The sequence below is a fragment of the Bacillus rossius genome, chromosome 7 (genome assembly GCF_032445375.1).
Source record: "Bacillus rossius redtenbacheri isolate Brsri chromosome 7, Brsri_v3, whole genome shotgun sequence".
NCBI classification, from domain to species: domain Eukaryota; kingdom Metazoa; phylum Arthropoda; class Insecta; order Phasmatodea; family Bacillidae; genus Bacillus; species Bacillus rossius.
In genome coordinates, this window is record NC_086335.1 from 40,402,574 (window position 1) to 40,429,887 (window position 27,314).

General features: G+C 37.7%; 1 protein-coding gene across 4 annotated transcripts in view; it reads left to right on the plus strand.

Annotated features, from left to right (window-relative positions):
• The window catches only part of LOC134533873 (tetratricopeptide repeat protein 21B-like), a 33,960-nt gene that overhangs the window by 712 nt on the left and 5,934 nt on the right, over positions 1-27,314 (plus strand). For 3 of the 4 annotated variants that reach the window (XM_063371598.1, XM_063371599.1, XM_063371600.1), the window contains exons 2-6: positions 3,431-3,601; positions 6,553-6,662; positions 6,887-7,013; positions 10,423-12,890; positions 23,995-24,273. In XM_063371598.1, coding sequence (XP_063227668.1) covers positions 10,443-12,890; positions 23,995-24,273 — 2,727 coding nt within the window. In that variant the 5' untranslated portion in view covers positions 3,431-3,601; positions 6,553-6,662; positions 6,887-7,013; positions 10,423-10,442. The remainder of the gene's footprint in view (positions 1-3,430; positions 3,602-6,552; positions 6,663-6,886; positions 7,014-10,422; positions 12,891-23,994; positions 24,274-27,314) is intronic. The other variant, XM_063371601.1, reaches the window with a different exon arrangement.

Below are 27,314 nucleotides of genomic sequence, written 5' to 3' on the forward strand. Positions count from 1 at the left end.
GGAAGGCACCTGGGCCGGACGTGATAGGAAACAGTCACCTTAAGTTGGAGAGTGAGGAGGTAGTTAGATATTTAAGGGTGATATTCAAACAATCCTTTGAGGAGGGAAGTTGCCAAATCAATGTTTAGAAGCGGTAGTAGTACCAATTCACAAGGGAGGTACCTAGGGGTAAGACTAACCCGGCAAACTACAGACCAGTCAGCCTGACGTCCTTTGTAGGGAAAGGAATGGAGAGGCTGGTGGGTAGTTATATGGCAGGAGTAATGAATGACTTAGGTTGGGTGGATGAACAGGATGGATTCAGAAGAGGGTTCTCATGTGAAACACAGATGGCAGGGTTGCTGGAGGATCTGGTGGAAGTAGTGGACGGAGTGAAGCAGATAGATGCAATTTTCATGGACTTTGAAAAGGCATTCAAAAGAGTACCTCACAAGAGGCTAATGAAGAAGGTAGATAGATATGTTGGTGAAGGATGAGAGGGTGGTTTGTTGGGTAAGAGACTTCCTGATGGATAGAAGGCAGAGGGTGAGGGTGGGTAAGGAACTGTCTGAAGAGGGGGAAATGACGCCAGGAGTTCAGCAAGGGAGTGTGTTGGGATCCCTGTTCACGATAATAATGAATTATATTGGAGAAGGGAGAGAGGCCAGGGTGAGAATATTTGTGGATGATTGCGTAATGCATGAGGTGGTGGGGGAAGGGGTTCATCTGCAAGGTGACTTGAGCAGACTGGAACAATGGACAGAGCAGAATGTTGAAAAGACGAATGTGGTTAGGTTTACGAGGAAGAGGAAGGTAACGAGGGAAGTGTATATGTGAAAGGGGCAGGGGATAAAGGAGGCCAAAGTGTATAAGTACCTGGGGGTGACCCTACTAAACAACCTGGAATGGGCAAAACAGGTTCAGCATGTGGTTTGTAAGGATATGAGGGTAAGGGAGAAAGCATACTACACATTGGTCTGTCCAGTGATGGAGTATGGGCCTGTGATCTGGGACTCCCTACATAGTGACTCAGGTAAGGGAGCTGGAGAAGGTGTAGTGTAGAGCAGCAAGGTGGGTGATGGGTATGTGGTAGAGAAGGGAAGGGCAAGATGGAGAACTGCATAGTCCAACTGAGGTAGGGTGGGAAGCATTACAAAGGAGGAGAAGGGTGGAAAGGTTAGTCAGACTGTATAAGGTGATAAGCTGGTAGCAGCTGGGGACTAGGATACACAGAGGTGGGTATAAAGGGCGGAGAGATCACGGGGAAGCTCCAGAGGGACTGGAGGCGAACAGAAAGGGTTAAGAACCCTTTTCTTGGCAGGACAGGAAGGAAGTGGAATGGGCTGGATCTAGAGATGCTAGGGGGTGAAAGATGCAATGGATCTGAGAAGAATTGCGGGGGGGGGGGGGGGGGTAAAGAAGTTAGTGAAAAGGGAGGACTCCTTGCCACCGGGACAAAGCCCAATTGCAAGCGTAATTGTCAATTCAATTCAATTAAATAAGGGTTTTACTTGAATTGGTATATAATAATTATTATATATTATAATTATATATATAATGTCACATATATCTATATGTAATTATAATTTTATATATATTTATATGTTGTATATATCTATATGTAAAAGATTTATGTATGTGTGTGTGTATATATATATTAATAATATTAATTGGTTACTTCAAGTTAGCTTCACTTTAAAGTGGTAATGTCTAAACCAAATGCTGAAATGATTTTACAGAATTTTTAATGAAGCTAATAAGCTAATCCAATCTAACCAATTGTTCACATACTTTTAAAGTAGGTATATTTAATGTAGCTAACCTAACCCATTGGTCCATTCTTACGATATCACAAATTTTTTATGTATAAATCTAACCTAACCACTTGTTAAAACTGTAAACTATTGGTAAAATACTTTAAGTATCACAACGCTCGCCTAGATTACGATTGACAAACATATCAGGATGTAAAAAAAAAATAGTCTGCTACTCTAGAAATTTATAACATACAGGGCCACTCTACTGCACAGTCTACCCTCATTAATTTGTCTTTATAGTTATTACAAAAACATGTGTTGTATTACGAACTATTTTCCTTATTAATACAAAACCACACTTAAAACAAATATGTAGTAGGCCTGCCAAAAGAGATTACATAGTGAATATTTTCCTTATTAATACAAATTCATACTTTACACAACTCGTACCTAAACAAGATACTTGCAGCATACACATTGTTAAACATGGCAGTAATTTTATACTGATACCAATACACCACTTCACCTATAAACGTGAGTTTTTCGAGATCCAGTATGAATTTTTAGGGTAAATAAAGGAAATATTGTAGTATTGAAAAACACCACTTTCATAATTCACATCAGGCAGGAGTGATGTCACAGCCAACAAAATTTCATCACATTCAAGGACATTTTTTTAGTAGCAGTGCCTTTATTGCACTTGGTGTCACTGAATTTTAAAATTCTGTGTGGATTTTTTTATTTTGTTGGTGAACATTTGCCGCTCCCTGCATCCAGTAAGCAAGGAGCAAGGAAGGCACACCTGTGTTTACTTGCAGCAAAGTATCATTTCTTCAAGGCTTGTAGTAGATTATTTCAAATAAGTTGATAAAACACTTCAGGTAGACAGATTCGTGCCCCCTCCTCATTTGCTGAAAAGCAAAGGGGAAGGGGAATCATCAAACATTTGAAACATCCAAAAACCAAAATGTTAAACCTTTAAAAAAATTTTGTATTAGATTGTCTTTGCATTTAGTGTACGTACTGGTAAAGATATAATTTTGTTAAAAAAATATAAATGATTTTCTGTTCATTGGATTAGAGCAGTTTTTAATAGCATGTGGGAAAATTTGAGGGGTTAAAATACTTGGTTGCTGTTTACATAGGCAGTAGTGAATCGAAAAGTCAACACTTGATTTCTAATTGTATGCGAGCTCAACTAGAATGGTGAACTCCCACACGAGACCATTCTTGAAAGAGTTGCTATGCTAGAACAATTTTTTTTTCCATATACGATTCAATTTTACCATTTGTTTTTGAAATGAAGATGTCACATGCAGCTTGTGGTCCTAGGGCCCTCAAGAGGAAGAGAGAAAAGGGAGGGAGGGGTGGCAAATCTCAGAAAAAAAGGGGGGGGGGGCAGTACTTGAAATGGATTTAATATTTTTCAAAGTTACCTACTGTGTAAATAAAGACATACATTTTATTTTGATTAAGTTAAATTATTCTGTATTATGTATCCAAATTTATCCCTTAATCCTTTCTGAACCTGCACCCCCATCCCAGGTTGTCGTGTAGAATTACCCGTAGTTACTTGTATTCGTCTGCCTCCATTATTTTCTGCCTCGTCGAACAATACACTCCCAGCGCTACTGTGCTGCTCCTTGTGAACCTGATTCCCTTTCCTGAAGTACTGGTTCTACTTTTCACGTAAGGTTTTTGAGTGATGATGCTACGCCGCTCATCGAGACTGCTGTCTCGAGTTGTTCGCGACATCAGACCGTGCACTCGGGCTGAGTTGCTCCAGATAAGGCACTTCAGCAGCGAGCACTTTGAGCTGCAACATGATGCCCCTGGCAAGTGCTTCTTTGTTTCCCTAGGAGAAGGTACGTAATAATGCACCATTCTCAGTCTGCTGCCACATACAGTAGGTACTCATAGTTACTACCTTCTTATTGCTGCTGTACCAAGTTTACAGGAGAGCTCTATGTTTAAGTTCCTGCTTAGAATGTTATAGATTTTCTCACATATGTAGATTACTATAGACATAAATTTAAAATATTTGCAATGTCATTAAAAAAACTTTAACTTAGAAAAACGCAGTACAATACAAAATATATTACATGAAACAGTGTTTAAATAAAACTGGTATATATATATTACTTTGTGGTCTCATAAAGTTTATTTTAGTATACAGTAAAACAGTTATAATAATATGGGTAATAATTAATAGTGATGTGTCGGTTGTATATTTTTCTCGGTTTGGTTCTGGTTCTTAAAAATAGTTTCTAGGTTAACCACCAAAATATTTCCTGTCAAACCAAAGATACAGAATGTTTGATATATAGTGTTTTTTGTGTTCAATATTATTTCAGAGTGCCCCATTTTACCATAATTCCACAAACAAGTCACCTAGCACCTACTACACGCCCAAGCCAACTGTGATCCCGAGGAGGGGAGTGACGGGAGCGCTAGTGTCGCAGTGAGAGAGGGATGGGGAATGAGGAGGGGTATGGTAACAACTCTACTTGCCGTCCCACCCGCGACATGACACGCTTCGACCCTTGAGGCGGACTAGGGAAAATAGGGGACAGTGTGGTGGAAGGGATGACGACGGAGGGAGGGGTCCGTCTGACCTTGGGTAGTTCACATTTTTCCCGGGACCACAGTTGGCTTGGGCGTGTAGTAGGTAGCAAAATGCTGCATGTTTACTAGGTGGCTTCAGTAGCACAGAACTTACATACTGTGCTGGAACTAAATTTAGTAATGCATACAATTTTTTTTAGCTGAATATATATTTAATTTATGCAGATAAAAAATTGGTTGGAAAATTAAATATATATTTACCTACAAGATATTAAGTAAAATATAAAAATAAATAGTAAAATGTATTATGGGCAGTAGCAGCACACCAAAGCAATTGTAAGCTATGTATTATATTGGATAGTGGATGCAATCCTCGAGTTAATGAAGGTCTCTTAAAAGAATATACTAACATATTACATATATGGTGTTGGAGTTAAAATTGATGTAGGTTTGAAAAAGTGGTAGCAAACACCTACAGTTCATGAATTGTGTACTTTTTAAATCATGATAGTTTGTTTTAAGGTAAGATTTTATCAGATATTTTATTATTTCATATAGGTCTACTTTTTATTACGATTATTATCCTGGCCTCCTAGTGAGAAGAGGGACAAAAAAAAGGTTAGGATCTCAGCACAAAGAACTCCTTTGTGTACATTACATCACAACCTGAAAAAGGGGGGGGGGGATGCTGTATCTTTCATCTGTGGGAGTTAACTGCAAGGGGGTTGATGCAAAGGAAGGGCAGAGGAGACAAACGAGAAAACAATATTCTGCCTAATGAGAGAAAACAATTTAATAAAAAAATTGTGTTTTTAGTTTCTTGCGTGCTTTTAAAATATCATAAGGTTATACTGACATTAAAAATATGACATGCAAGTGCATATAGCTGTTAGCACAGTGTGCAAGACCTACATAAAAATCTGTGCGAATTGACCGGCTTGTGTATGATCTCATACCAGTACAAACAATTTGTAGACTCTACTGCTTCCATGATAAGACTCACTGAAAGATAAAGGCATGATAGCACTAATTTTTTTTTATTGTTTTTATTTTTGTTTGTTTGACTGTAGTAGAAGTGTTAGTAGGGACAATATTCAATAGTAGTTTTTTTTATGTCAATTTCATTTTAAAACAGGAGATTTTGAGTTTATGTATTTGATTACATTTTGGTGCTAATTGGTGTATTAACTTGCATTTCGGTGTTAGCCTATATGTTGTATTGAAATTCTTTGCGGTGTTATTTTACCACAGTTCACCACATAATATTCCTCCTATTTATCATTTATCACTAAGGGCAACATTATTGGGTGAATTGCGATAAAACTGAAATAACATTGAAAAGCATCTCAAGACTCACTTAAACACAGAAAAGCAACTAAAAAAAAATTAAATTAATGGGTAGTTTTAATGAAAACTTAATTCCATTTTAAAAAATGTTATCTTTTAATGTATAAAAATTCCATGAAAGTAATTTATCTAGCATAAAATTTGTACGAAAATATATACGTACTGAATGGATTGGGAAAAGTAAATTTGATTATTATTATTTTTTTTACTGTTGGTACTAGCTCATTCTTACATTTAAACATTAGTAAATTTTTCATATGTACAAATACCTGCTGATTTATTTTTATTGCTCCAAGTAGTTCTGTCTTAGCAATTGTCATTCCAAATTAAATAGTCAAAGTGCATACCAGTAATGTATTAGTCAAAATGACACTGTTTTGGTGAAATAAGTATCACAAAACATTTAAGGGTTATATTTTTTCAATAATGTTCTAATCTTTATGAATAAACAGACGTCATAAAAAATAAAAACCATAACACTGAAATCTCTTGTTTTAAAAACAAAATTGGCCCAAAAAAACATGAAATCTTGTCAGTACTTATCATACAGTCGTAGCAGACTTGTCAAAATATTAATTATCTGTTACAAATGCAAATTTTTAGATATAAGGTAAAACAGTAATACAAATACAAATGTAGCCTACAGTCTAAAATAGATACAAGTAGACACAGACAAAGGTAATACATTCCTACTGTTTCATGCAAGCTGCAGAGAATTCAGATTTTTTTTCCAGCAAGATTATGTTGTGTTTTTTTTTTTCAAATAATAATTTTTTTACTAGATATTAGGTGTATATTATCTTAGAAATTACTAGAAAATTGGCATACAAAGAAAATAACTAGAAGAGCAAAAATCAAAATAAATTTGTTAAGTTTGGTCCGCTCCAATATGTTTGTGTTTCAGATAGGGCTGTTGTGGAGTATCAGAAGTTAAGCTCGGATACATTGGACCTTGTACACACTGAAGTGCCAGAAATTTTCAAGGGACGAGGCGTGGGAAAAGTTTTAGCAAAGGTAAGTTTTGTTTGTACTTTCATTTGTGCATTAAGTGTGTTTGTTTGGTATTTAAATTATTGTAGTGTAGTGACAACTTGGACAATGTACTATAACATCAGTTTATCCTCTTATTGACAATAAGTCAATAAAATAAATTAATGAATGAATTTTCTGCATTTATGGAAGCTTATATGTGAGGAGTTATTTTTTTATTCATAAAATCTGTGATATTTTTGTTTTAGGGAGTCTTTGATTACGTGGTGGAAAATAACATGAAAATGAAGTTAACATGTGAATTCTTGCTGAATTGTTACGAGAAGAATCCTCTGCCAGAGTACAAAGCCTGCCTTTTGTAAACATTTTCGTCAGGTAATGATTAATTTGCTTTGATTAAATAATAAATTATCTACTTTCGTTACTTTTTATTGTTACACTATTGTGAGTTTTGAGTAAATAAACCTCTTGTATACACACTGCCTAATTTTGTACATTCTGTATCTTCAAAATAGAACATTAACAATTTTAAACTATTAGATATATTAAAATAAAGAAAAAAAAACATTTAATCAAATAATCCTTTTAACACAAGCCAAATTGCAGAAATACTAACTTATAATAACATAACTTCTTTACATAACAAACTTAAAAGTAAAAAAAATGGTTAATTAAAGAACATTGATCCAACAACCACAGGCACCAGCACACACACACAGTAGTCTGAATCAGGGGCGTAGCCAGGGGGGGGGGGGGGGGGGTTTAGGGGTTCAAACCCCCTCCTTAGCACCAAATCTTTAATTAATTTCTTATTCATCACTCAAACAAATTTCATATTAAAATTAATAAAATTTTTACCATTACAATATTTAAATTTAAGAACCGAAAACTGCTAAAATAGCACTATTTTATACCTTAAAATCCTAATTTTCCGGGGGAGGACACCCACCCCCGCTTTAATACGGGGGGCCATGCTTCTTAACACCCCCCATACACAAATCCTGACTACGCCACTGGTCTGAATACCAACTGGCGATTGAGGAGCGCAGGCGGAGCAATCACCTTGCCAGAGGAGTGTGTCTAATGAAAGTAGCCTTGGCACGCAATAAAAATTAAATTTTATGCTGTCGATGTCGAGTCCAAAAAGTACTGAAAGAACCGAGGATTGATTTTAAATTCCCGGTTCTTTTACTATATCAAAAGTACTAGGAATATCCAATACTTTTGGGACTGGGATTTCCCCGGTTCTGAACCCTAGTATATATCCACTCTCTCCTTCACCTTCCTGTATCCGCCACTGCAATCAAACTGACAAAGGAAAGTAATGCAGCTATGACTACCTTACATTTCCGACCATCGCAAGTATGTGTGTGCTTCTGACACAAGGTGTCAGATTTTTAGGGATCCAGAAAATTCTTTCATCTCAAATTTGATATTCAGTAACTACTCTCTTGTTTGTGTTTATGATTACATTGAGCTGGAAGGAGGTTTTATTTTTTCCCCAAGTTCAATAAGTTTTTTAAGCTCTTGTTTCTCATCTTTGAAGTGAGTTATCTCAATATAATTTATAGAGTATCATGTAATTTGCCTTTCATTAAATTCAATTACTATGTGGCTGTCAACAGTACTGTCTAATCCTAAAGTTTTTTTTAATAGTTAACAAATAATATTGCAACAGAATAAATCTAAGCTTATTTTTCCATTTAGAGGAAAATGGTTGAAAATTCAAGAAGATAAAATAATCTGAGAATGATAATGAAAATAGCAATATGTCAAGTTATTTCACAAAACGGACAATAGTGAGAACTATTAAAGCTGTTAAAACTGGGCAAGAGTAAAGTAAGAGGAATTGAAAAAGAATTAAGAGTAAAAAAAAATTAGGCACTCCTAAATAAATGACAATAATAGAAAAACCCATGGGAGCTTTGTGAGCCTAGGTCTGACCCACTGGTGGGTCACACAGGACTAGAGCAAGGGTTACAAGGATATGGAAGTCTCGTTAAAAATATCACTAATATAAATTGCACTGGAAAATATAATGCAGCCTGACTTGCTGGTTAAAGTTTTAAAGCAACATCTTTAAAACACAACACTGACGGCAGCTAGGCATTACTCCACAGGTTGCACTCCAACAGCCGCTGACGGTACTGAGACCCGGGCTTTGCTTACTGCCCAGGGTACTACGTCATTGTGGAAGATAACAGCTTATTTCATTTGTCATGCATCATTCAAAGAAGAATTTGTTAATTGTATATAATGTAAGGGTTGGGCATAAGTCGGGTGCACTTCAGCTGAAGTACCCGGCACTTTCCCGGCCCAGTGCGGGTGAAAGTCAAACAGTTCACAAGTACAGCTCCCTGCCCGAGGATAGGCTTGCACGTGGCACGTCGACCACAAAGCTTGGAAAGCTAAAATTTGTGAATGCGCGGTTGCGAAAGGAAGAACCCTTCCTACGAGTTTCAACAGGCCTTGATATTTTTTTCTTTGAAGTCGTTTGTTAGCAAAAAAATATATAGATATATTCACGGCTACGTTTTTGCATTGTGTGGTAAATATTAAGTGCGCTACACTTTACATAAACCAAATTTTTAATCTTTAACGCCCCCGTGACCTGCCTTGGTAGCTGATTTTCGTTAAAATTCTTTCTTAGTGGAGTCTATGTAGCAGAAGGAATAAACTTGCCAAATTTAAAGTCTGTAGGTCTTATAGTTCCGTAGAATTCGTGATGAGTGAGTCAGTGAGTGGTATTTTGCATTATACAAACTTTACCACCCCTTTTCACCCCTTTAAGGATGGAATTTAAAAAAAAAAATCCCTCCTTAGTGTACTCCTAGAGTACCTAGGTCCATCGGTTTAGACACTGTATGTCAGTCAGTGTTTTAGTTTTATTAAGTATTATTGAGTAGATTTTCTGTTTGTCATCTTCACAACGTGTGCTTAAGTTTAAGTTGGTGGACAAAAAATCAGTCACTGTAAATTTATGGCCTCTGCACCTCCCAAACTTCCTGCAAAGAAATGGGCTCAAAGTGCATACTATTACTTTCAAGCAAACAAGCAAACCAATTTTTTTTTGGATGTGTCTCTTCAAGAAGGGGAACATGCTACCAGTGTCAGTCTCCATACTTGGCTACTGCTTCTTCTTTTACAGCCAACATTGTTTAGAACAGCATGATGGTGCAATATTGTTCATCAATCAAAATATCTTAAGCAGAATGCCTTCAGCAGACTTTCTATGGCTTTGTTACTTGTGGGAGTTTCACTTGAGTTACGTAATAGCCTGTGACTTTGTTGACATGGAATAGTAATTTTAGAGTGTGCGTCCTGCTGCAATCTTGTATCTTACCAAGGTGAATAAATTATTTAAATGTTATTTCACCACAAATTTTACAATCGAGCTGAATTCAATCAAAATCCATTGAATAGTTTTTGCATTATGCTTTAACAAATTTGACAGAAAGAATAAAATTTGGGGAAAAAATTTTAGACTTTGTTTAACTTATATCCAAATATACCTACCACTACTGTGAATAATAATTCCATTTACTGACAAGATTCCATTACAGTTTATTTTATGTTAATATAAAAAAAACATTAAAATAAGTTTTATTGACGAGTACGTATTTAATAGCATTAATATTCAATATTTAAGTAAGTACTACAGATATTTATTAATGTTTATGTTGATGTACTAGAAGAACACATATTTTTTTCATAAGTGTGTAACATGCACGCAATACAAATAACATGAGTGCTTGTATAATTGAGGCAGTGTTTGTGCCATCAGGTTGCCAGTTCTCGCCGAGCATGGACGAGCGTGACTTGAAGGCACTGGCGAGCTACCACTGCCGTGCCAAGCACTACCACGCCATGCAGACGGTGGCTCTGGAAGGCGCGCACAGGTTCCCGGACGATGCTGTGTTCCGCCTGCTGAGTGGCGTGGCTCTGGTGCTGAACCACCGCGGTCAGGAGGCCGTGCGCGAGTTGGCCGCGCTCCGCCCGGAGCAGGGCGTGTCGCTGGCCGCCGCGCTCGCCCTGACGGCCGCGCACCGCCGCGCTCCCGCCGTCGACAGGGAGGCCCTGGCGGCGCTTGACACCCGTGTCAAGGAGGAGCGCAAGCACGCCGGGGAGGCGGCCCTCAGCTGCGCTGCGCTCGTCCTTCACCTGCTGGGCAGAGCTGACAAGGCCAGAGAGTACGTGGATCGCGCCCTCAAGGCCGACCACGACTTCCCGGATGGATTGTGCATCAAAGGCTGGATAGAGCTCGCTTCTGGTAAAGATGGCTTGAAGTATTTTGAATCCGCATTGGAAAATTCTGTGAACAAGAAGAACATGGATGCAGTATTCGGGAAAGCAAGCTGCTTGACAGCAGCTAAAAAGTTTGAAGCGGCTGTTGCTGTGTTGAATCAGTTGGTGGTGCGCTACTCATCTTTTTCACCTCCCCTCGTAGAGAAAATGAAGAACCAGTTAGGAATGTTGGATATTGAGCAGGCTTTGGAAACTGCAAACAGGATCTTATCAGGTGATCCACATTGCCTGGAAGCTATGAAACTGAAAGTATTGATAGTCATTTGCAGAGATGGTAATTATGAGGAAGGAGCTCTGGCTCTGAGACGTTTCTGTGGCGAGATGGAGAATGTAGAGCCGAGGAACTCAGATTTGTTTATCGAAACTGCAAGGTTGTTCTCGCGGGTGTGCGGGCGAAACCCGGCAGTGTTGACTGAGACGTATCGCCTGGCGGAGAAAGCCGCTCAGTTGGACCCTAACAGTCCTGAACTGATGACTGAACTCGGCTACCAGTGCCTGCTCCAGGGGAGGCTCAAGGAGGCATCGAAGTTCTACCGAAATGCATCCAAAATAGATGACTCGTCAGTTGTTTCACTTTCAGGACTCACAATGTGCCAGCTCATCGAAGGAAACACCGAACAAGCCAGGCAGCAGGTGGAGTTTCTGCGGGAGGTGCAAGGTTCGTCGCCTTCCCCGGAACTCCTCCTCATGTCAGCCCAGTTAGATCCGGCCAGTGCAGTGAAATATTTGAATGATGCCGTTGACATTCACTTCAGCAAAAGTTTTGGTGGTCTATCATTTGGTTGCGAGTATTTGTTGCAACTTAATCCTGACTTTCTATTGCAAGTAGTGAAAGAATATTTGCTGTACGTCCCGGTGCAAATGGATGTCCTCTCCGTACAGGACGTACCTGAGTCGTTGGAGAAAACCAAGTTTATCTTGGAAACCGTAACGAAGGCTTGCCCTGGTCTGCTGGAAGCACTGCATCAGCTTGCAAAAGTTCAGTTTCTCAGTGGCGACATCAAGTCCGCAGCCGCCACCCTCCAGCACATATTGGACGATGTGGATGCCACTTTTTCCGATGCTCATCTGCTGATGGCTCAGATACATAGTAGGCAGGATAATTTTCAGGGTGCCGCACAGAGCTTGGAAGTGGGGCTGAGCTACAACTTCAAGATCCGCGACCACCCCTTGTACCATCTCATCACGGCACAGATCCACAGGCACGAAGGGAAACTGGATGAGTGCTTGCGCAGCCTCAAGACGGCAATGAGTCTCTCCAAGCGCTCGGAGCCGGGACTCGCGCTGGCAGACAAAGCCACCATGTACTTGGAGCTGGTGGAAGCGTACAAAGCCTGCGACCGGTCGTCCGAGGCGACCGCCGTGATGCAGGATGCCATCGAGGAGTTCCAGGGCACGTCGGAGGAGGGGAGGATCACCATCGCCAACGGGAACCTGGCGCTGCACCGGGGCGATGTGGCTCTGAGCCTGGAGCTGCTGGGAAGCGTGACGCCGAGCCAGCCGCACTACCAGCAGGCTCGGTGCAGGATGGCAGACATCCACCTGAACCACCGCAGGGACAGGCGCGCGTACGTGGAGACGTTCCGGGAGCTGATGGACACTGCGCCCGGGCCCCGCAGCCTGGCCATGCTGGGGGATGCCTACATGTCCGTGCAGGAGCCCGAGAGGGCCATAGATGCCTACGAGAAGGCCCTGAAGCAAAGCACGCGCGATGTGAACCTTGCCCGCAAGATCGGGCGAGCCCTGGTGCAGACTCACCAGTACGGCAAGGCCATCAGCTACTACAGGGAGGCGGTCAAAGGTGACGGAAGCAACGAGCTGAGGCTGGACATGGCAGAGCTATACATGCGGTTGAGACAGTATGACAAAGCAGAACATGCCCTCAAACAAGAGCTGGATGCTAGCACTAAGAGTATAGAACTGTCTGCATTGATTACTCGCACTAAAGTAAGTAAATGCCATTGTTACTTACAGTTGATAAGTTGTTTGTTTGGGTGCTTAACATTTTAAAGTTTTGCTATGGGTGAATGTGTTTTTTTTTAATTTTAATAAATATATTATAGATTCTGCCAGGGATGTGTCGACTATTGTGGGATGATTGAGTGGGACAGCCACTTCTCTACGGGGACGCACCACAACGCCGAAATACCACAACGCCGAACGTACAACAACGCCGAATACCATAACGCCGAATTACAAATTGACCACAACGCCGACGACCCGAAAACTGCTGTGTACCACAACGCCGAATGACCACAACGCCGAAATACATTAACACCGAAAAATGTCATTGCAGTACTGCCACAAAAACTAACTCAGAAGAAAGTCACTAAATATACTGAAAGAGAATTTAAATGTACAACAACGCCGAAATACCATAACGCCGAATGCCACAACAACGAATCTACATTATGACCATACCGCCGAAACCATTATATGACCATAAGGCCGAAACCATTATATGACCATAACGCCGAAACCACAATATGACCATAACGCCGAAATTCTAATATGACCATAACGCCGAAACCATAACTTGTTGCCTACCTGCCAGGCATTGAAATGCTGTATTCGTAAGATAAGCGCACTCTCTTGCAACTGTGAAGCTAAACATTATATAGGCAACATGTTTATCTTTTTTCACATTCAATATCAGTACTGATTTTTCCCCTAGTTAAAACATAACACTTTCTTATTTTTTATAGGGCAAATGGAACATTGATCGAAATGAAATATATTTTTGAAATAATATATATATTTATTTTACAATTCAAGGTCAAGTTGAATGTTTTTTATTTCGAAAATGCGACGTTTTTACAAGGGTTTCAAGAAGAGTAGGCGGAATTTTGAAATGTCAGCTCCTTTGAGTTGATTTGAGGAAATACATGAGATATTAAGTAGCGCCGGGAATGATAGGCAGGAGAAACACGAGATCCCGAAAAAAATTGCCAACTTTCGTTGAAAATCTGGAAGTAAATTGGACCCGGATCGCCTAGGTGGGAGGCTAATGCTGTAGCTAACCTCCATTCTTGCAGGTACTAATATATTATTCGATTCAGACTTGCGTAGTTATAACAAAAATGATGGGTTACCGCTTAAAGTCCCGTAGGTACACGCTGCACAATGAAAACACTGCATGCTCGTTCAATTGCTTGTGCGTGAAGGGCGACTCAGAGTTGGAGGCACCGAGGATAAGGGTGGTATATCGATTTAGTGTCTCATTCACACAAGTAACCTGTGAGTGGACGAGCGTCTTAAAAATTTGTCTCAATAAGTGAGTAGTTTGTAGTTCGTAATTTACACATAAAGTTTTTTTTTAATGTAAGCTTTTTGCAAATAGTGCACCATTTGTCTGCAAAAAAAAGTATTATACCATTTTAGGCTATTTTCATAACAATATTTACAATACTTTAGGTGCATAAATTTAAAAACTATTTTATTCATTGCTATAAAATAAAGTAAATAGGATATACATAATTGTATAATACTGTCCAAATAATGAAGAGATTCTTTAATACCAATAAGCCTACTATAATTATATTTAAAAAAATCATAACCACTGTAAAACTACCTGGCATTTCCCTAAGGAGCTCGCCTACATGTGCCTAAACTGCATTGTAGCATGTCAGAGTAATTTTTTACAGATTTAGTAAAGTGTCTTTATGCTGTTTATCTACGAAAAAAACACACACTTCTTTCAAGAAAACATGCGCAATATAAAAACCCTTTTAGGTCGCGTCTAAATAGCCAAAACTGGGGTGTTTAGGGTGCTATTTCAGAAAATGTACTTGCTGGATACAAATGAAACTACTTAAGGGCGTTGCAATAGCCGGGCCCCTTAAAGGCGTTCAAGTGTGAAAAATTTACAGTTTGATGTTTATTATAAATAACGTTAATTCTTTATACATTAGTTGTAAGCATAGTTTGAATATTTTTCTCAAACAGCTTGTTAAAGACAAAATATGCATGTTACACAAGCATACAATCAGTAAAAACCAATATTAAATTATTCAGAATGAAATTACGTGCGATAGGCAATATGCTGAAATATACCCATAACGTAATAATTTCTTCTTCTTCTTTTTTTTATAATAGCTGAGTTTTCGAATTTTTTTGTAAAATACGAGGTTCTTCTGGTATTCATGTGATATCTTTGGGTTATTATATCCAGTTACGTGAAGTTATTTAAGGTGGTTGTTTGGACCGGCCACTATAAATACTGTGCAGAGCTTCAGCAGTTCACGTATCACACAAGTGTACCGCGTGTGTGCTCGGCACTTGCTACCAATACCACTTAACGTATGTTACACGTATTCCTAGACCATTGCCAGCTTATACAATCCTCTATATAAATAACCTCTTTTGGAAGCTGAAAATGGCTAAAATGGTTATTTTCACCGTCAATTTTAGGTTTGAAAATAACGTTTCACTGACTTGAAAATGGTTTAGGAATGTACAAAAAACCTTCATATTTAATATTTCGCCATAAAATGATAGGATCCCCACTGAAATTGTCTTAGAGGGGAGTCTTCGACAATGTTGCTGCATGTCAGAAGACCACCTGACGTATAGGCGTTAGGACCTTGATGCACGTGACTGTATCGCTCTTAGCTCTCCCGCCCTTCCCACGCCTCGAACATTAAAAACATACCCGCTATCAGGCGGCCACATTAAATCGTTGCGCAATATTTAGGATTCCTGCGTACAACTGTTTCACCGCGGAAATGTTTAACATATTTATGTTGAAATCATTTAATAAGATTATATCTTCATATTTTTCTAACATGTTGCATAGTTTATTTTCAAGATAGGCCGTTCACGGTAAGTGGACACTTTGAAAATCACTACTATTTGAATAACAACCAATATTATATTTCGTGGAGATTTCGGACATATGATTTTTGTTGGTTGAAAAAAAAATAGACTATCTTGAATAGAAAAATATAAATATAAAGCATTAATAAGTAGTGAAAGGATACAAATTGATCGAGAGAAAAAAGTAACCAGGTGCTCAGAAGTGTTAAATTTAATTTATTTAGTATATGGAATATATATGTATGTACATATAGACATACATATATATTTTTTGGCTTGTAGAGGACCCTAACGGCAATATGCCTGTGCTTATGGCGTACTTCTGCTGATAAGTATTTATGCCTACCTGGCATGAGAAAGTCTAAGGCAGTCACTTTTGTGCTTTTGTGTATATATATCGCTACTCCTACACCTTATTTTACAGTGATTCATTCTCATTTATGAACGTCTTTAAAAGCGCAGAGGGCATGCTAACGTTCCTTACACTGGACACATTTAAAATGCACATTCTCTTTATTGATATGTTATTTAAAAATCAATGCTCAAACGATACAATTACATAAATGTTACAAATACACAAAAACACTCCTAAGTGGCAGACTAAGTACTAATATAAAAAATTACAATTCTATTACGTTCATGTACACTCACGCCCACAATTATACAGATCTGAATAAACATTTTGCGGAATGTCAGTGTCATCCCCTCAGCCATGGGATGGCTAATCTGATGTCGGTAAACTGTTCCAAGCTTATGACGCGGCATTGGTGGATGACTTTGAATATAAATTAGTCTTGCATAGTGGTATTAACCATCTATTGTCACTTTAAGAGCGGCGTTTACAAGGTGAAAATAATTCAAATATGAAAATATTAATTTTTTTATGTCATCAAGCGTGGAAGAATTTAGTATTTTAGCGCCAGTGGTATGGCAGATCACAACCAGCATTCAGTAATTGCGTAAATCTGTGTGTATTATCATCATCTATAGTCTATTATATTCCTCACATCGTTGACACACTACTAAATGAACGTTTATAATAGTAGTTATAGTACTTAGTAGTTGATGGTAGACGTTGTTTGTTTACAATGTGGGATATGCACCCCTCCCCCCCCAATTAAGTCCCTAAAAAGGTTTATGGTAGTGTGAGGATGGTTCAACCAAATATTTTAGAAGGACAATATAGGTAAGTCGTCAAAAAAACGGGCGACCCATTCAGCAGCGCATTCTGGCGGCCTAGCCTGGACATACGTTGTAAGCGCATTTGAGACAATGTTATTTTGCTAATTTTGAATAGACGTTTTTTCCTTGTTTTCTCCTGTTTAAGTTATTTATAATGACTGGAAAAGTTTGTGCAAAGTTTGGTTGCAATAATTACGATGTATCTAGCTGTTAGAAGTCGTTTTTTAGTTTTCCGACGGCTGAAACTATAGTCAAATATCTTAATAGGAACTACAACATTTGCTATAGCCATGTTTACTTGTGTATGGTTTACATCAAATATTCCTTTTCCACTGTTTAAAAATGATAGTGCCTTATTGGAAACAATGATACATATTTCAACGTTCAATGTTTTAAAATATTTTTTTAACCTATTTTTAATAGAATTTTATTTTTAAATTTTTATTGTATATTTTTAAACCAGAGCATTACCTAAAAAATAATTTAAATATCCTCAAATTAGTATTTTTGCGCTCCACTCATTATGCTGAATGACTTAGTTGTCACTGTAGTATATCAAGCAGTTTACCAAAATTATTGATTTCAAAAGTTTTATGTTTGATTTTCAACATAAAAATAATGTAAATTAGTTTTAAGTGTTTGTTTATGTTAAATAAATTAAAACAATCTCAATTTTATAAGTGTTTGGTTGACTTCAATTAGCAACATTAAAAATACTTAATTTTGGTTAGGGTCAAGTCATATTCAATTTTTAAGTTTTTTTTTTTTTTCACTTTAAGCAGTTCCTCGAGGAATTTTTTTTTCAACTTTCACGGAATATTTATAAAATATGTGATTTACAAAATTTCAGGTTTAGAGTTAAGTATGTTTCATTATTAAAAACTGTCTGATTTGCGTCATTTGGTTGTCTGTTATGTTTACAGTAACACTATATTTAATGGTCTTAAAAATCAATATAGCTCTGTAAATTGGGTAACTGTTCTGAAATATGAATACTCTGTTTCAGTAAAAATATATTGACCGTAAATTTATTTCACGATGACAACAAGATGTCAAGAGACGAGAGTAAATCTGTGCTGGTATCTCCCATTGTAATATTTGGGAATTTTAATTTCGCGGGCGTTCCTTTAGGCAAAGCCACGAGGGTCTTTGCTGTCGGGTGTCGCCAGCTTTCACCATGTTAAAAGGCTCGAGTTTCCTATATTGTCATTCTAAAATATTTGGTTTAACCCTCCACCACCACCCCCACACTCCTAATAAAAAAACGCTCATTCCGCACAGTGACCTTGACTATCCAGAATGGACAGCATAGCCGGCCTCCGTAGCTCAGTCGTTTGTGTTTTCATACATACAACTAAAAGATATTTGTTTTGATTTATTTTTGTTAAATTTTTATTTTTTTATTTTACAGAAACAAAATGGAAACAAGTGTTGTGTTTGAATTGTTCGCGTGTTTTTCGTTGTGATGAATTTTAACGAACTGCTGATTTTCATGGTAAAATATTTACTATATATATGACAAGATGTAGAAAAACTTTAAAATGAAATGTTTAAACGTAAGACGAGGAGATTTATGCCTTCCATTATTTCGGAATTCCTTTCCAAATGGCTATTTACTATATTTCCAGACATACTACCGTACATATGCAAAGATTTAAAAAGTAATTAATTTTATACTCTTAGTTTTATGTGACGTCACGCTTGCTATTTACCGGCTGTTTTTCTTACGGGTCTGTGTAATTTTAGAAAGAGGAAAATACGGACGGAACGGAACAACGATCCGTTTTCGTTTTCGGTCCCGTCTGTTCCGTTACCGTTGCATTGCAGAACAGGCCTTACTAGAAAAACGTAACGATTTTTCACTATACGCACAGTACCTACTGCATCACGGCAACGTAAATTTATGGCAAACCCAATAGAATATCTGACCTACGCTTTCGAACTGATAACTGAACATACATATATTTAGTTTACATAAATATTCACACTGACGACTACGAAGTTGTTACGTTTTGTGTTCTGGACTTTCCGGCGCTCTTCGTTCACTTGGAAAAGAACAGACGAGTAAGTGACAACAGCGCGCCTTCCTTAGCACACTGGCCGCGCCAAGCACCTCCTATCCTAGCAGAGCACCCCACGCATAGGCGTGCGCACGGTAGGTGCCACAGGTGCCTTGGCACCACCATTAGGGTTAACGTTATTTAATTTTTTACAAGCAGAAATAATACTTACTTACAAAAAACCGTATTATTTCCACAAAAAAAAATATGTTTTCCAATCGTGTCGAGTTACAGATAGGTGTTCATAACACTATCAGTATATCAATTATCAATCGAACCAACTATACACACGGAAACAAGCCAGGTGCAATTACTTGTGTTGTACACGCGGGCCGCGGCTACGAAACTTCTGAAATGTAAATACTACTCCTAGTTCTCCTCGAATTACATAGAATGCGCGCTCGGTGTCCACTGTTCATTCCACTCGGCAGGCGCACGGAATAATAGCCGCCGTCCGCCAGGTAGCACTACTGTGCAGTGTTTACTCTTACTGTTTACTCATCAGTTTACTGTTCTAATGAGTACACGATTACAGCCTGTGTTTGTTACTTGGATCACTCATTAATTAATTATCATTTTATTTTCACTAGTTGACAGTTGTTATGGTTCGTTAATTGCTGTATATATCTGGCTGTATGATGTATAAATGGGTGATTAAAATTAAAAAGCCGGGTCCCGAAAAGGATTACTCAATGGCTTATATCAGGGGTGTAGCCAAGGGGGGGGGGGGGGGTTAGGGGTTCAACCCCCCCCCCCCCTTAGCACAAAATCTTTAATTAATTTCTTATTCATCACTCAAACAAATTTCATATTAAAATTAATAAAAAAATTACCATTACAATATTTAAATTTAAGTACCGAAAACTGCTAAAATAGCACTATTTTACACCTTAAAATCCAAATTTTCCCGGGGGAGGACCCCCCCACCCCCCGATTTAATACGGGGGGGGGGGGGGGGGTGGCATGCTTCTTAACACCCCCCATACACAAATCCTGGCTACGCCACTGACTTTTATGCAGTCCCCGACAAAACATTTTTGTTGTATTCCAAAAGTTAAAACTCTTGCCCACTCTTATTTGTGTATTTTTATTATTTTAATATTTTACATATTTGAGGTATGTTACAAAAACTCCCTTGATTTGTTGATTTTAAAACTTAACATTCGAGAATGTTTTTTCTAGCATTTATTTGGCGTCTTCAGAAAACATGTAAGTACGGTTTTTTAAAGCCACCAGCATGAATTCCGTGCAAACAATTTGTGCAATTTACTTTATGGCTCAACAAAGCTTAAAACTGTAAATAGTTTAGTAGTTTTTCTGGCGATTAAAACGCTCAAAGCCATAATTTGTCATAAAAAATGTAAACATTTTTACATCTGTGTATTTAATGTTTTTGTGCGGAAACGCCTTAAATAGCACCATTTTGCGCTTTCAAATCCAAATTTTTCCGGGGGAGAACCCCCGGACCCCCCGCTTTAGGCTCGGGTCCGTGAATGATAGGGCTGTTGTGTAATCTGGCACCACCAATACTGAAGTCCTGCGCACGCCTATGACCCCACGCATTCTAGCGGGCTCTTCGGAAGCAACGTTTACCCTCGCGGTATAGAGAATAGTTTGTTCTTGGGCTACTGCACAAACCAATTACCTTTCTTGAACGCTAAAACGTACGAACGGGACATAACTCTAGCTCTATCAGTTTACATACATGCTATTTTACAAATTCGTCGCTACGCTTTAATAATATAAATTTATAATTAAGTGCATACCATTTACAGTAGCCAAGTAAATAATATTTAATTTATTATTTATTGCATCACACTAATTTCTATCTATGCAAGGCTCAAGATGAAGCCCCTGGGAATGAAAAAACAGCAAAATATGTTCGCTAATTATACTTTCATAAAATCTGTAACATAAATACGAATGGTACAAGAAAAAAATATTAAGTGTACTATGCTTATTTTGTTTGTTAAACACATTTATATCGCAGTTAAGTACGCATTTGCGGCTAGAACAAGATTTATTCTTAACATGAAAAAATTCACAAACCCCTGCGATATGTAAGGAATTTATGAAATGTAATTTTCAAGACCCTAAAAACGCCCGAATATCTCAACCACGCCATTTCAGCATTAGCCTTTCGGGAAACCATTGAAAACCGGAATCAATGTTTAAAAGTTGGACATTGTTTGGTACAAATATAAAACTACAACTATTATTGTGTCCAAACCACCTTAATACAATGCATAATTATGTTATGTAGTCATCTTGCAAGACTTAAATGTTTTCCAAGTGTTTGAATAGCTACTTCAGTACATCCACAGTGCACAATGAAACTTAGGCATGCGGGCTAATATTGATACATGGAAGTGAGTTTAAATGCTATCATGAAATGATAACGAAGCAGTAACTGAGGATACAGCTTGAGAGGAATGATTTTATAAATCACTATTGCGTTCACCAAGTATCCGGGGCTACTAATCATCGCTAACAATTCATATAATAACTGACACATATAATTTATTTTAATTAATTGTGCCACTTTACAACTACAGATAAGATTATAAACTTTGCTGCTTTCGTTATAAAGAAAATAAATTTCCAAATAGTGCGTTTAGGTTCCTGGCTGGTAGGCAACACGCTTGGGATTCTGCGCTGTGGTCAAATACGGATTCGGCGTTGTGGTCAAGTATGGATTCGTCGTTATGGTCAATTTGGATTTCGGCGTTATGGTCAACTCTGAATTCGGCGTTATGGCATTCGGCGTTGTGGTGTTTCGGCGTTAAGGTACTTTTAAGAAACACACATAAATTCATTTAGTTGTTTTCAGTTTGCTCATGTGGCACTCCCGCAGCAACATTTTTCGGCGTTGTGGTCATTCGGTGTTGTGGTCATTCGGCGTTGTGGTACACAGCAGTTCTCGGGTCGTCGGCGTTGTGGTCAATTTGGAATTCGGCGTTATGGTATTCGGCGTTATTGTACGTTCGGCGTTGTGGTATTTCGGCGTTGTGGTAACGACCCCTTCTCTACAGATTTAGAAAAAGGAGCAAAGTATATATTTTGCCTCCTCACGTTTCCTACCCACACTTTTTTTAAATAAATAAATAAAATAAAATGTATTAGGTTTCCAAAATAATTGTTTTACCAACATTGTTTTCAATTTTGTTTTGAAGAGTATTGCCATAAATTTTGGAATCATGCTATTTAACCACTTTTATTCTACAATACATATTTTCAAACAATTCCTCTCACATTATTATTAAAAAGTGAAAAATTTTCAAACACAATTTCAAAACATACAGTTATAGCTTTGATAACATAAATAAATTATATTGATTTACTGCAGACAAAAAAATTGTGTAAAAGTTTATTTTAATTACTTAAAAACGTAATGTAGGTAGATTTTATTTTATGTGCTACTGAAATTATTTGTTCCCCTGTCTTGTGCAGTTTTGGGCAGTGTTGCAATCTGTGTTGGGCCCGAAAGGCCAGGGCGTGGAGTCGGAAGTTACAACTATCAGTACTTAACTTTCCATAGAATATTATATTGTAGGACACTCCATAATTTTTTTTTAATTGCTTTGTCGCTATGCTGTTTGCTGTAACGAAGAACTAGCTCGGATGGGCGCCAATCAGTGGTTTGGGAAGGCTGCGCGCAGATTCACAGTCGGTAGAGCGCAAGAGAGAGGGGACGGGGTCGGGCCACATAGCAGGACAGCAAGGGTACAGGGTTAATCTCGAACTCGAGGTGGCTGCACCAAGAATGGTGCACATAGACACTGTTTCTTATTTAAGCTGGTTTAATTGTCCAGTTGTCACAGACACTGCAAACAGAGACCACGCGCTCGAGTAGGTGTGGCATCGAGGTTGAGGCAGTACGAGCGCAGTCGTGGGGAGCGAGGAACCGTGTGTCTGCCCTGGACGGACACTCGAGTCCGCCGGAGAAGGAGCTAACCGAGCGGTTCCGAGCAGAAAACAGCACAGCCACCCTTGCCGCCTGAAACACATGACACTTCAAACCACTACAAGTTTATATATGTATTTAAAAGAGAGAACATAACCATTTGATGGAATTATTCCTGAATCATATGCTGGATCGGCTCAATATGGCCTTAGAAGGGTATTTGGCTCAAGGATTGGCATCAGTTTTTTTCAAAAGAAAATAAAAAAGTAGCCATAGTTTTATGTTTTTAATGATTTATATACCTGAATTAAGAAAGTGCTAGTTTAGGCTGTGTCGTGGACATGAAACACCTTGATGTGACAATGCGCTGAACTTAAAGAGTTCCTTCGAGACCGCATTGAAGGTATTCACCCCTTGGTGCTGTACCTGTAATGTAGGTGACATTTTGGGCCCAAGACTCCGCCAGAACAGTGCCGTTCACAATTTAGTAGTGCCTAGAGTCACAACCTCTCTTTTAAAATGTTTGTCGTTTGTTTTTCCGCTTAATGCTTGTAACTTTTTCTGAGTTTTTTGACAGCAACTCAGTAAATGCTCGTGGCTATGTGGCACCAATGCCGTGGTATAAGCACAGTGTGTAGCATACATTCCAGTAACAGCATAAAGGTTGCCAAAAATTAAACAGAAGGTTTTTCAAAGAAGGAAATCTAATGTCTTGTCACATTGACAACCCAACTTATATTAATAATTTTTTTTATAGTTTTTGAAACATGAAATTTGTATACCTCAGTCCTATGTGACTGCTCTGTTGGCATGAAATGTTAAGCTGCACAAATTTTTTCCTTGTACACATACAACATCATTAAATAAGTTACGCTTCTTGTTAATACATTAAGGCATATTCACAAATAGGAGATTAAAATGTAAAATGTGAGAGAGTAGGTACAAGTGTAGATATTTATGAATGTAGCTATAAACCATAATTTTTTACTTGATGTACTTTGGTGTACCATGATGTTGCCACAGCAGACCATAACTATTGGGCGTACTATAGAAACGAGGACGATGTTCACATGGAAACTATTGTGCCCAGGTGCTACTGATGCTGGCGGAAGTGAGGGAGAAAGCGGGCAACATCAAGGCCTCGCTGGAAACCCTGAAGGAGGCCTCAGACAACCAAGGTCGCGTGTTGAAGAGGTCAGGCGCAGGAGAGGACCAGAAGAAAGTTGCAACCCACATCTGTCAGCAGATGGCGGAGCGAGCGGCAGCCCTGAGAGACCACGACTTGGCTATACGCTACTACAAAGAGGCGCTCAGCTTCATGCCTGAGAATCCCGATACGTTGGTTGCCTTAGCTCGTCTGTTTATGCAGGTTAGAAATGAGCAGACCTTATTTAACAGTTGTCATTCCGGGTTTTTTTTCTTTTTTTTTTCTTCCCCAAAGGAAAGATAGCTTATAAAAGGAGTTGCTTTGCTTCTGGGTAGGTAACTGCTACCCTGATGATGGCGACTGCAACGTCGACCGAAAAATCTGTGATATCTTCGCCTTCAACGCGGCTACATACAACCCAGAAGCCAAGCAACTCCAGTCAATGGCCGGGAAAGCCTACAATTTTTAATAGCTTATGAAATCTTATTTTTTCCTTTCTGATTACCTTTGTGTGTGTGTGTGTATGTGCATGTTTGCACTTGAATACATGTTGTTCATCAATTTTTAACTTAGAGTCGTGCCATGTTTATTTTGAAATAATTAAATACTCAATAGTTTTTAGTATTATAGTTTACATATTGGTATTTAATTGAAATAATAATCATACTCATAGGGTTTATTTTGAAATTTTTACTTTCAAAAACAGCTAAATTATGTGTGGTATTCCTACTAGGTTTAGGTTATACTAACCTAAAGTTAATTAGTAATAAATAATGATGCCAACTTCTCAAGTATCATAGGCCATTGTACCTGAAAGAATTTTAGAATATAAAAAATGCAGACAAGATTGCCATTAAAACTTTTTCATATGTATAGATGAAAAAATATTAAGTTCCTCTGATTCACAAAATCACACTGTCACATACCTTGTGTGAAAAATAAAAAATGAGTTCTTGCAGCAAGAAATCAAGGGTATGAAACATGTTTAGCTGACAATGGGATGAGTTCAGCTAGACACCCAACTGGGTTGTCCATACGTACACTAACAAATTTTTCCTAGCATAACTTCGCAATATAAGCCATTTGATCTTGATTAAATAAGTTATTCTTCCTGTTCATACATTAAGGCATATTCACATCACATAATTTTTATGAATGTACTCACATAATTCAATATCATTCGGTGGAATGACCGTAAGACATTTCAGAAGGCACCAAGTATTTATTCTAATTGAGGGAGACTGTTAAATACAATTTTTATTTTCACAATTTTGGCAATTATAAGATTTTATTTTCAAAATAAAGACTCTGTTAGGGAAAATATTGCACATAAGTTCTACTGTGATTCTTAAGGTGTGACCTATATCATTTTTATGATAATAATAGCAGTTGTAAGAAAAAATTAATTTAAATATCAAAGAATTCAAAGGTGGTAAAATAATAAAAGCAAAGAATCTTATACTTATAAAGCATCCCACTCTTAGATTGCAGTATGGAAGTAAATGGGCGCATTCTCTCTCTCTCTAACACACACCGATTGCCGTTAGCACTGTCCTTGTTTCTTCGTGCGTTGTTGCCAAATATCAAACGAAATTTAAAATTTTAATTTTTGGACCAAGCTTTTTTCATATTGTATAGAATCAAAATACGCATCAGGCAATGCTTATTTTGAATACTTAACAATATTTTAAGTGTCCGAAAAAATTAAAAAACATAACTTATTCGCTGCGAACTGTTTTTAAGTATTCCGATATGTTTCACATCAAAAAAAACAACCTACATGTGTATTTCATTCAGATTTTTTTTATTAGTAAATTAATGCCTTAGGACGCCACCGAACAAATGTTAAGACAAAAACTGTACAGGTTTCACTTAAATATTTTTTTTAATATATTGAAATGCATTTTCTCACAAACTGACACATCAAAAAGTTGACCCGCGGAAAATTTTTTTTCTATTAAAGATAAATGGGGGACGAAAGCAAGAAAAATGTTCACAATGAATTGAATTAGTTTTTAAAAGCAGCGCCATCTCAATTGCTTCTACAGTTTCCGTGGAAATAGCTGTTAAAGATGTGTCTTATCAGTACAAGAGCGCGCGCTGCCGTCGTAAGAGGAAACAGGGCCGTGTGTTTAGATAAGTGGGGTTCTGTCCTACAAGCAATTTCAAATACATGGCTTCCTTAGTCAACAAAAAATATTATAATCGATTCTTGAACATAATATTTAAAATGTATGAAATAAATACGAAGGAATTTAATAGCGATCATGGTACAAAATTTTGAATTATTTTTCTATCCTTCTCACCAAGCATCTTATCAAACATTGTTTTAGACAAAGTTTTGGAAAATAATTATGATATTATTACAAACAATTTAAACAGATTTGATAATGTGTCTACTAAGGCAGTTACGTTTTTTTGTCCGGTGAAAATTTTTTTCGAACCCATGCAGTTATGGCTGGTCGTATCAAAAATGTATTTAGAAAACATTTTTCGGCATTAGGTAATCCGAGTTATCATACGTTAAAACGGATTCGATATTATTCATATTATGGGAGTTGTTGCGATTTTTCTGTTTTTCAAAAAATCTTCCCCATTTCGAACCAATTGTTCGGATTTTTCCCATAACTTACTCGACCGAGAATTTCCATTACCGTATTTTATTTATCATTTTGTACATGACTTGTCCAAAAATACGGCATTTATCGGGCACATGAAAATGTGATATATATATAATTATATAGGTATATATATGGGATTTTTAGAACAGAAAAGAAAACTATAAGAAAATTTCGTCTACAATAGGTAGTTTTTATTTGAAATTTACATAAAAGTGGCATTATTACAAATTTATATGTGTAATAGTATAAAATATTATAAATTACGATATGATTTCTTAAAATGCTTCTTGTTCTATCCAAATTACAAAGACACGCATCTCCTGAAATTCGTAATGTGTTAAAGATTTGGCAACAGCGCGCGCCATAAGCCGTGTACTGCAATCTAAGAGTGGGACGGGCTATAGTTGAGATATGTGCTATAACACATTAATTACAAATCCTTCTTGGTAGCTATTATTGCTCAAAAGTGATGAAACAACAATGATTTTTTTCCTCTTAAACAGGAATACTTAAGGAAATAACTGTGAAATTACTTATGTGTTAATAGACCATATTTTTTTTTTTTTTACTAAGGGAAGCTTACTGTATGAATTCTATTTATTCTGTTAGTGTATGTATTGTGATTAAATTCTGATGGCATTT